This window comes from Pelecanus crispus, chromosome 3 (assembly GCF_030463565.1).
Source record: "Pelecanus crispus isolate bPelCri1 chromosome 3, bPelCri1.pri, whole genome shotgun sequence".
Taxonomy (NCBI): Eukaryota; Metazoa; Chordata; class Aves; order Pelecaniformes; family Pelecanidae; genus Pelecanus; species Pelecanus crispus.
The window spans coordinates 99,820,253-99,831,745 of NC_134645.1; the positions used below are offsets into that span (position 1 = coordinate 99,820,253).

Below are 11,493 nucleotides of genomic sequence, written 5' to 3' on the forward strand. Positions count from 1 at the left end.
GCTTCTTATTCAGTAACAAGACAGAATGCTTTATAATTAGCACACAAATCCTTCTGCTTTTCATAACATTATATACAATTCTAACAATTTCTATGGACAAGGACAAAATGATGAGATTTTTTAACATACAAAAATCTACCAAAGAGACTTTTGTAGTCATTTTCAGTAACAATTTTACAATATGTACTATAAGCCCTATGTACATGGTAACAATACTTGTATTACTATGGGTTTCTAGGTTAATATTTTTTGTCTTTTCCTACATGTTAAGTTTGACTTTGCCTCTGTTAAACTGATTTAGATGAAAGGTCAAACAGCAGAAAAAGTCAAAGCTGTGTTTCTCAAGATGTTCCTCATTATGTAAAACAGTCATATATACTCAGTGTAAATTATCCATTATCCAACACAGACATGGTGACAGTGCATAGCTAATAAAATACAGAAATGAAGTATTAAAAATTTAAAATTCGGATATCTTAAAGTGATAAAAGTTTGCTCTTAACCCTTGGAATATGATGACAAATAGCAGTAACAGGATATTAAAAAGTACGATTGTTTTGAGTGAATTTTGAAATTAATATTAATTATTAAAATTTCTAAGCATATATGTACTGTCCATTCACAAAAGGCAGAACCTAACAATATACTTCAACATACATAAAGGATAGAAGGCTTAAACTTTTGCTGGAGCAAGATCCTTCACACTAGCATGATGTATGGTGCAAAAAGAGTGAAAACAGAGAAAATAAAGAACAAATTTATCTCACCAGCTGCTTTGCTTCCTTTTGCACAATGCATTATGATTTTTTAGTAATTTTTATTTTTTCAGGGTATTTTGTACTGCTGTCAGTATGATTATTACTTATTTTTAAATATTTTAAAGGATGGAAACACCTTCACAGACATATCATACTATAGTTAAACATTTTTAATTTAAGCAAATAAAGAATTTATTTTCTAGAATAAACCTAGATTGCCTACGTAATCTGCAAATATTTTTTCCATTGTTTTCTTTATCTCTTTTCCATTTCTTCCTTTTCTGAAATGAAAATTTCAAAAGGGCTACTTTTTATTTTCCTTCTAGTTTTCAGTTACTTGAGAACTCTTAAATTTTTATATCTATTGTATTAAACCTACAATCTCAAATTAACTATTGGCAAGCTACCAAGCCTTTATTCTCCCCTGCTGCTTGACATGTAAGAGGAAACATAACTTACTGTATGGAAGGCCTCATTGATCTGTGTAACACTTACCTGTATTATACTCTCTAAATCCCATAACACCTAAGGGAAGGATCAGTCCAAACACATAAAATGACAAATATAGGACAATAAATTATTCACACAATATTTTTTTTTAAATAAAATGTTTTACTGCCTCATATCACTCATAAGCAAACAGGAAAATGCGTATTTTAATACCACATTTTAAAACTCTTCCATTCCCAGCAAAATTTGGTGGATTAAGTCCACTATTCTAACAGTATGAAATGCTTTTCATAAATCTTTTCCAGGACAATTCTCTATTCCTGTCTCTCTGCCTTTTTAAACCATACAAACATTTTGCAGCACTTTTGCATTTGTTTTATTATTACACAAAATAAAATATTAAACAGGCTTAAAATATAAGAAACCTCATAAACTCAGTATCCATTTACTTTAAAGGCTATTAGACTTCTTAGTACATGGGTAAATTCATGAGACAGATAGGTATGTTAGAAAAAACCTTATGAATCAGTTTAAGAAGATATCACATTAATTATATCACAAGAAAATGAATGCATTAGAGGTGAAGAAAATATGCAATGATCACTACAAAGGAAAATCAAAATGAAGAAGAGATGAAAATTAGTATGTCCAAAAAGAGCGCAGTATTACTTAAAACGTGTTAACCTACGGTATGTAAAATATAGATTTCCTCAAAGTTGGGTATGTAAATTTATATGCTCTGCTAATACACTTCACATGCTTTTGGAACAGGACCTTGAAAACCAAGCCTGTATAATTCTGAACATACGTTCATCTCCCACTCCACACACACAATCTATCAGAAGGTAATGGTATAAGGGCTGCATTTGTAATGCAGTTCTCTAACACCCATAATAGATGCACTGCAATGCATGACTAGAAATTATCAAATACAAGTTTTACCTGATGATATGAAAGTTTTAGGGATTTATATGAGGAAATAAAACAGATCATCTTACTTATTTTTTGAATTGTATGAATTCAAGAAGCAGCATAAGAGCAAAGGTGTTATTCTACGTAGTAAGCAACTAACATTGTAAGTCTGAGCTAGGTATGTAAGTAATAAGTTCTAGTTGCCTAAACAAAAACTGCATGGAGACCAAGACGGTTCTAGGCCCTCTTCTTCCACTACATTTGCTTCAAGTAGCATCAACTGGGAGTTAGCCATAAAAGTAGTCCTATAGATTAATAGGAGGGAAACAGACTTTTTCCCCTTCTAAATTCTTTACCAAACAGATCTACACTGATTAGCTATACATATATTTAGATTACTTAATATATTGATTTCTGCAAATCTGTTAAGTAAAGCACCCTTCCACTAAGGAAATCAACATGCAACATAACTAGAAGCAATTTAGCTCTTTCACTAAAGTGAATATAAACTGGAAGCATTATGTATGGCTGATGCAGGCATATTTTCCAGGTTAGTAACTATGGAGTACAGAGTAAGTTGTTTCAAATCCATACAATAATTAGGGGGCACAAGATTTTCAATGCAGTAACTTATTGGAATGGATTGTGTAGGGAACTGTTAAAAACTTAGATTTTACCAACAGATACACAGATCATCACTGATGTGAAAATGCACAGTAGTTTTGGTGTATGAGAGCTTAATTCAGCTCACCACTGAAATTTTTGTCATTGACCTCAAAGGCAGCTGTGCTAACTGTTGGTAAACAGGCTTGCTTTTTTTTTTTTTTTAATTACTTCAGCTCTAGGTTTGTAATATCATTTTAGTATCTTTATCTAAAGAAGATGAAGTTGCTCAAACAAAATTAGAAAATATGTTTTAGATGAAAAACCGTTAGATAATTTGCACATCCAATTAAAAACTACTTACAGCCAATTTCATTTAGCAATTATGAATCTGGAAACTAGAGAATAGAGCATTGTGCTGGGCCAAAGATAGTAAATGCTGAACGTATGCACATTAAAGTCACCCTAGTAATTAATTAATTTGATAAATGCCTAAAGCTGGGATTAGACCTCAGTCTATTTATAAAGAAATTCTGAAACATGTTCTTAACATCTGCTTTGAAAAAAAGTTAATATTTCACAGTAAGCTGTCCTGTGTCTTGCATGTGTGAGACTGCTTTTACTAGTATAGAAATTCATGCTTTCACTAAATGATTCAGTATCCACATTCACAGTGCATATTTTTGTATGATCTACCTAATTCTCAGCTACTTTATTTATGGACTTTAACTGGTGAAAAACAAAAAAATGATCCAAAAAAAGTATCAGCTTAGAAAACTGACAAATATGCAGCAAAAGATTATGGAAACATGCAGTGGTTTTGCTAAAATTAACAACAGTAAATAGAAAAATGTAACTGATGTATTACCAGTTTGTGCCATAAATTTAGCAGCATCAGCTTGTTCCTGAGGGACCCTTTTCTCATGAACAGATCGAGGTCGCTGACTTTTAATTGTATGATCTCCCATCATTCCAAATTCTAAAGACAGAATAAAGGTTTATGAAAGCTTGTGTGTAGACATTTCTCAAAAGTCACATACTGTCTCATGCAATATGTTCCTAAACATACCTGGAAGTTGCTGGTAAGAGTCAAGCAAGTGATCATGGCAGTTAACATCAACTTAACTTTGCTACACTCAGCTTTTAATACTTAAATTTGTGTCTGCAGATTTTCAAACATAATTTTATTGTATGAACCAACATTAAATGTAGTGACACATACTATAAATCAGCTGTACGACACAGGACAAAAACAATTATTCAAATGCAGACATTTTATTCCTATATTTTGAATCAGTGCAAACCACACCAGAAAGTGATTGTGACAGTGTTAGACATTGCTGTTCTACATCAGAGCCTGCTGCTCCTCCAGAGGACTTCTATTTCTTCACTTGTCTTTCAGGCTGACGAAGCCTTCAACAGAGATAATAAGTCATCTTTGGGAATGGTGGCAATGCAAAATAATAATAATTTAGCCAATGAAGTGCTTAATTTTTAGGCTGAATCCAGCAGAACAAGTGCTTGTTTCCTTTCTGAAACCTCCCAGCTATAAGGACTATAGGTTATAGCTTGCCCTCAGTATTTAAAAAGGTGTTGCCATTGATTTTAATAGGGAAATCTACATAAAAATCAATGACATGAAGGCCCAGAGTGTGGGAGACAAGAGTGTTTCTTTTTTATCCTACCACTGCGGTCATTTTCCCTCTCTGGTCCTGGGTAAACCTCCCAGCCTTCTACCTCAGATTCCATTTTTCCTTTCTTTGATGAAATGTGGAGGGTCTTTTGCACTTAGAGGGGGACTGCTGCATCTTCAGCACAGTTCCCTCCAGTCCCCCCAGGCACACACAGCTGTCCACAGCTTGGTGCTAAATACTCAGTTTCTGTTGGGACTCTTAATTTACGAAGCATGTGCTGGGAACCATTGGTTAACATTGAAACTACTTCAACTACAGTCACATGAAGTTTCTGATGAGGTAGAAAGTGTCTGAAGCTCTAGGAATATAAAGATTAAAAAATATCTTTCTGCTGGAAGGTTACCTTGCAAATGCAAAATTCAAAATTCTCCCCAATTTATAATGTCATGAAGATAATAAAACTTACCTTCCTGCCTCAAAAGATGGAAAACATTATAGAAGATGTAAATGCTACTAATAAATAGTGTTTGCAAGCACATTGTTCTGATAAATCATTAAAGTAAACATATTTAAATTTCTATTTAGCATAAAGAAATTTAAACAGGTAAATATATTTTTAAGGGGTCAATCAGCAGAGAGAGGTTTTTCTTCCTTTCTAGTAAATTCTTAATATATTTCTCTAAATTAGTGTTTCTTTTTGTAAATATTCATTAATGGCACCACTTAAAATATAAATTTAATTACTCATTTGAGAACAGCAGTGTAGTTTGCATTCTAAAGAGAATATTTGAGTATCTAATTAATAAAATATATGTTGAGAATTAAACACTCAACATTTTAATACATCCCAGAAATACTTACAAAATATAATTAAATTGTATGTATATACACATACTATATATAATACGTATACATATATATGTGTAAACATACATATGTGTGTTATAAAATTTTATGAATACATTTTTACAAAATACACCTCTTATACAGCTCCTCTGATTTCAGATAGCTTTTAATTTTGTGGGAAATCTCTTGCTATAATTAAAGTTTTACAATCGATATTCTAATGAAAATTAAAATTAGAATGCTACTTTTACAAGCTGTAGTACAGATGACCATTTAAACTGTAATTAACAAGGTGAAGGACAAGAGACTTTACATAGCTTTTCCCTTGAAAAGGCTGTGAAAGCAAGGCAAGTTTGCTTTGAGTTCGCTGTCTGTGTGCTGCCTGCTTGCCAGGCAATTTAGAGTATATAGCAACATTCTTGCAGAAGACTTAATTCTACTTTTTAAGTTACAAACAGAGTGTAATAATGGGAGACTTTTGCTAGAGGAAGGCTTTCCAGAGGCATACAGGGAGGTGGGGAATGCTCCGGTCCCAGTCCTGCAGCATCCCGTGCTGGGCACGGGCACATGCGGCATCCCGCAGGACAGAGACCTCTGGTGAAGAGGCAAAGGAAAGTCTGGGAGATCAGTTTTCAGGGTTGTGGTTTATACCCAGTGTAGCTCCATTCACAACAATGGGGTTACTCATGAATATCACCAAGCAAAATAAAATACAAGTTGTTGATGCAGGATCTAATCATGCCTCAACTTTTTCATTTTTCCACTTAGCAACAACACATTTTTAATTTACACATTCAATTAACTTCAACTGTTGCTGATGGTCTTTGAGATGCACTTTTCAACTAATTTCCCTTTGGTATATTAATCATTTATATAGTAAATATATAAATATATATTAAAGATAAATGCTTCATAACCAATATAACAATATTTCATTATAAGTTTTGTCAAAAAATGGAACCAGACATATGCAGTGCTCTCATTTTCATATTCAGCTGAAGTATTTAATGCCGCATGGGAACAAAAGCAGTAACAGGAAATGCAGTGTACTGGCATGGGTGAGGACTTTAAGGCCTCATTAAAATTCAGGCCTCATAAGAGAAGAAAAATAAGGGTCAAGTACATTTTCATAATGGGATCAGAAGTGTCCAGTTTCTGCGTATAAGTACAAACAGTTCTCTGAAAATTGTTCAAAGAAGCTCAACAGTAATGCATTTTTTATGAAGCATTTTATAATAAAATATCTTACTTAAGTGACTGCCATAGTTTACAAAAAATACTAAATAGAATAAAACTTTCCTCCATTTTCAGATCCTAGCTAAATAACAAATGTAGAAGATGAACCAGTTATGCATTTGTTTTCCTTTGATACTTCACAGAGAAGTATTAAAATGCTTTCTGGGCTGGCAAAGCATTTTAACCCAAGTCAGCCTGTAGATGACTAAATGGCACAGTAGTTTCAGGACCTGTTTGTGTGGGAAAGGTGATAGAAACCATCTTACTCTAGACAGTATCTGGCATAGAGGTGTCCTGCAAGGTCAAGTCAGCATTATTCAAGACCTGATGCCTGGGATATAATATTGAATGTTTGAATTGAGATTCTAAGTAAAGGAATTTTTCTCATTCTCACTCTTCTTACCTAGTTCTTGCTGCTGAAAATAAGTTTTCTAACCCAGAAGAAGGTATTGTGCAGACATCAGTTTCTGAACAGAATTTTTTGGTGATGCCTGTCCTAATTTTCCCTTGGGTAAAACAGGACAGTCCTTCTCTGCTTTTAAGTCAAACATTGATATTAATCAGATTGTTTCATTAAATAAAGAGGAACAATAACTCTTTTCAGCAGCAGACAGGTACACAACCTGATCCAGAAATCCCCAATGTGATTCTAAGTTAGGCCTGGAAACATGAAAGGGTTTTAATGCTCTTTATTACATTAGTTAATGCTATAATCTACCTGAATGAGAATAAAATTCATAAAGAAATACCTCAAAATGTAAATAACTAATAGCATTATGGCGAACCCTGAATGGATCATTTTAACCAGACTGTGACTTATAACAAACCATAACATATTCCAAAGATTTGTTGTAGAACACCTGAGGTTTAGTTATCTGATAAAATAATTTATCCTGCTGTCTGTGGTCCTTTGATGGCTATGGAAGTACAATAGTTTCCTGCAACAGGATGCATCTTTCTCTCCTCAGCTGTACACAATGGATCAATACTTGAAAGTATTGCATATATCTTAATATGGATCTGGTTTATCATTTAATTTTATATATAACTCTGAAGCATGTAATATAGTTCCATGCTTTCTAGGACTGAAAAAAAATGATTTCTGAAATTCCAAAGCTTACAGTTGAGTATTATTTACAACAACTCTTATCTCTAGTCTCATTGGCTTTACCTTTATTTTTATGTTATGTTATGGGAATTTTTATTCCTATTGAGTAATCTTTTTAGTTTTTAAAGGAGAAGCTAAAATCTTGCGGCCAATGTAGGTGTACATTTTTAGGAGAGAAGAGAGGTGCCATGTGCTCTCTGTAGGAACAAAGAAGAAAAAACATCTGTTAACAGTATAAAAATGCAAAGTAGGAAGACTGAGCAATGCAAAAGAAAAATACCAGCTTTGCAAGGTTCTACTCACCAATGGCTAGTCTTTGCTTTTTGACAAGTGGATAATCATTAAAGTTAAGGTACATTTCAAACAGATTTTACGCCTAGGCTATTAATAATATTTGTAAGCCTGTTGCATATACACCCTAGTCAGCAGATGACCTTATAAACCATGTCAGTTTGTCTCTTATAGTTATTTTTATGCCACACTTCATGGGAACTTCACAGTGTAAATGTATTGATCTGGTTATAGGTGTGCCATCTACTATGAATTGTGCTATTAATGGCACAGAACACACTGGCGTGAATAAAAAAAAAGCCTTTTTCAGCATAGTAGTTGGTGACGACAGAGTGAATGAACTGTTGAACTAAAAAAAGTGATTCTGAGACCTTTAGGGTCACACTTTCAGGGCATGTAAAATGTAAAGCAACCTCTGAGAGCTGCTGAGCATCCTCAGCTTCTACTGAACTGCCTGGAAGGTGAGATGGTGAGCAGCTCCCTGAAGGCTGATCAGAACCTCAAAAGCAAGAAGAGGCAATCAATTCCCTCAAATGACTGTCATTTTCTTCTCTCACCCACAGCACTCTAGCAGTGTACTTCATACTATCCTACCCACTCCTGAACTGTAAATAGACTATGGAATGAATATTAAAGGCCTTACAGCCAGCATGTGCGTTAACGCAAACTGTCTCAAGTGCAGTAACATCGCATCCTCTCTGTGCCAACACACAAATGTTTTTCCCAGAAATCATGCAAAATGCTGATGTAAGTCCCAGGTGAAGGGGAAGGAGGAGGTGCAGAGGGTGAAAGGAAGAAAGAAAAGAGCTATAGAAATATATAAAGAAACTGTTTGTTTAAATTAATTTTTGGACTGATTAACTGATTTCAATAGATCTGATTAACTGCAGAATTCCAGGAGCTTGAAAAAGTTTACTGCACATTTAGTTTCTTCATAGCCCAATCTACAGTTTCTTCCACAAAGATACTAGTGCAATATGCAGTAGTAGCAGTACTTGGGGTTTCTCATCACGCTTGCAGCTGGTCAGTACAATCTCTTCTGGTCACTAGATGGCAGAATGTGTGTTGACTTAGAAGCACAATTTTGCATTGAATTGAGAAGCCGGGAATTTCTGTTTCTTTTTCACAAATTATCTTTCATATATACAAAAAAAAAAAAAATCATTACATTGAAAGGACTAAAGGGTTTTTGTTTTCCTTTTTTTTTTTTTTTATTTTTTAGTTCTTCTTTTGTAGGGCTGGAGTTAAAAAAAAAACAAAACACCCAAACCAAACAAAACACAAAACACGAGCTGGAGTTGTTTTTCCCTTGCAGTAAACCCTGTGATAGAAGAGAATAAAATCCCAGGAGCACTCCCTTCCCCGTCTCCAGCCCTGCTTCAGTGTAGCAGGGCACCCAGACCCCACAAGGAAGTACACCTTCTCAATTGCTGCACTGGCAGGACACAGAGCTTCAGCGCATCAGTAAATATCATCACTCTGCAGTACAGATTTAAGCTATGACTTTCTGTGGGAACCCCTTAAAATGATATTTCCTCACCAGGCAGGCAAGTTGCCAAAATGTTAACATAGCTATTAGCTGAATTAGATTTCCATGGGAACCTCTTCTTAGCAAATGTGGAAAACATTCTTAAAACAGTCTTTGCCTACTTCCTACATAGATCCTGGTCCCATAAAAAGTCCTCTTTTGGCTCTCCAAAACAGTATAGAAGAGCTTTCACCAGTTTCAGATTGAATGGAATAATTTCTTTCACTAGAGTGAATTAAGATCTGAACTGAGCTGTATTCGTGAACACAGTGAGAAAGATATCCTATTAGTCATGAAAACATAGAGACGATTTTAATAGTAGTGGAGATATGAAAGGCAATAGTATTTGTACTAACAAAATGATTTTTTTATTATAGTACAGTCTTGCGTTTTATCAAGTAAAAGATGGGTTAACATTTGTAGGAAATTAGATACAAGATTTCCTTTCTTTTGCACACAGATGTATACTAATACATATACGTATGCACTCTTTCATCTTTCAAAACATTAGGGAAAATAATTATGTATTCTAAACAGTCAACCTATTATACATAAGTAATTAGTTTGTGTTTGTCTCTAGGGAGACTCATTTGCTCCTAGGAAATAATGTTGGATTAATACTATTGCTGCTATTTTTAATGACATAAGAAATGAAATATTACTGAATTACAATATAAATTATAGCACAAATCCTGATGAGCTAGACTTTCTTGTGGCAATGCAATCTGCTGTCTCTCTGTGCATCTCTGCAGTGACTCCCTTGGCCGGCGATTATCTTCGGTAGGATCTGAACCTGTTTATTCATGGCTACAGATTTAGTCAGTGAAGAATATCATAAAGATGTAATATTTATTCACTTTGCATGTGCACAGAATATTGAAACTGTGCAAGCTCTATTACTTGCCTTCCTGGGCCCAATTGCTCATGATCTTACACCTAGGCAGGAGAAACTGAGCATGTGAGTCTAGTGAAAGTGACTCATACCTGTTCAAAATGAATGTAAAATGTCACCACAGCAGGTACTGTGTTTTCTCATGTGTTTTGCAGAATTATAATTAAGCAAAGAGGAAAAGGAGGAGTGAATGAAAGCCCAAACTGCAGCTTTACCTATTTATATCTCTACCAAATCTGATATATTTCATAATTTTCATGGCCAGTATGCAGAAGACGCTCTGTAGTTCACAATTTTCCCATTCAAATATTTCCTTAGCAATCCATCCCAAAATGTTTTTGTTCAAATAAAAATAATAAAACTGATAAAGGAAATTCACATTATCAAGTTTAACATTAAAATCCTCTAAATTCAGCAGTACATTATTCTCCCATGTTCCCCATTGTTCTCCCAAGAGATTCATGGATGTAATAACACATTAAAGAATGAAAACGCAGAGGATTACCTTCATTTATTTTTGCTTTTTTAATGAAGGACCTTAAATGCATTCTCTTGTAGTATTGTCATAATTTTAATGTTTCAACTATAATAACTTATTCATGTGTATCCTTTAAAAATTTAGACCATAGTATCACAATAATACTTTGGTATCTTCATTGCTTTTTTACATTTCATACTATTTTACTTCTGTATTAAGTATTTTGCTTTTGTCATATATTTAATTAACTGAATTATTGATACGGTTGGCCAATGCAGTAGTTATTTCAGAATAGTAGTAGCATTTTTATATAAACAGTCTCTTTTTACTGAACACTGCAGCAAGCTACCTAGATATTACACACAGGCTAGTACAAGTCTCTTTAGTGCTCATTTACAACTCAAGAGAAAATGACTGAGGATAAACTGTAATTTTCTAAGCTATTCTTGAATTCAATAACTTCATTCTCTTTCCTTTCTTTTCTAGCAACACTGAAAAGTAAATAAAGGCAATTGTAGAAAGCAGGATTCACAAGGACATCTAGACTATTTCCTTGCCCTGCAACTATTTACTGCAGACATTCCTGCAGATGGTTGCTTAATCTTTTCTAAATGATAGCAGCATTCATTAAAATTTGAGATGAATTATCTATGAATTTATGACAGTGAAGTTTACAGTCTGTGAAAGATTCTGAAGCTGTATGAAGAGAAGGAACAAGAATCAATCTTTTAAATAATAGGTACTGCAAACTCTACTC

At 34.0% G+C, this 11,493-nt stretch overlaps 1 protein-coding gene across 1 annotated transcript in view; it reads right to left on the reverse strand.

Moving 5' to 3' along the window:
* Positions 1 to 11,493, reverse strand: part of ADGRB3 (adhesion G protein-coupled receptor B3) — a 479,906-nt gene that overhangs the window by 287,747 nt on the left and 180,666 nt on the right. Inside the window, exon 2 of the mRNA XM_075707045.1 lies at positions 3,592 to 3,702. Coding sequence (XP_075563160.1) covers positions 3,592 to 3,702 — 111 coding nt within the window. The remainder of the gene's footprint in view (positions 1 to 3,591; positions 3,703 to 11,493) is intronic.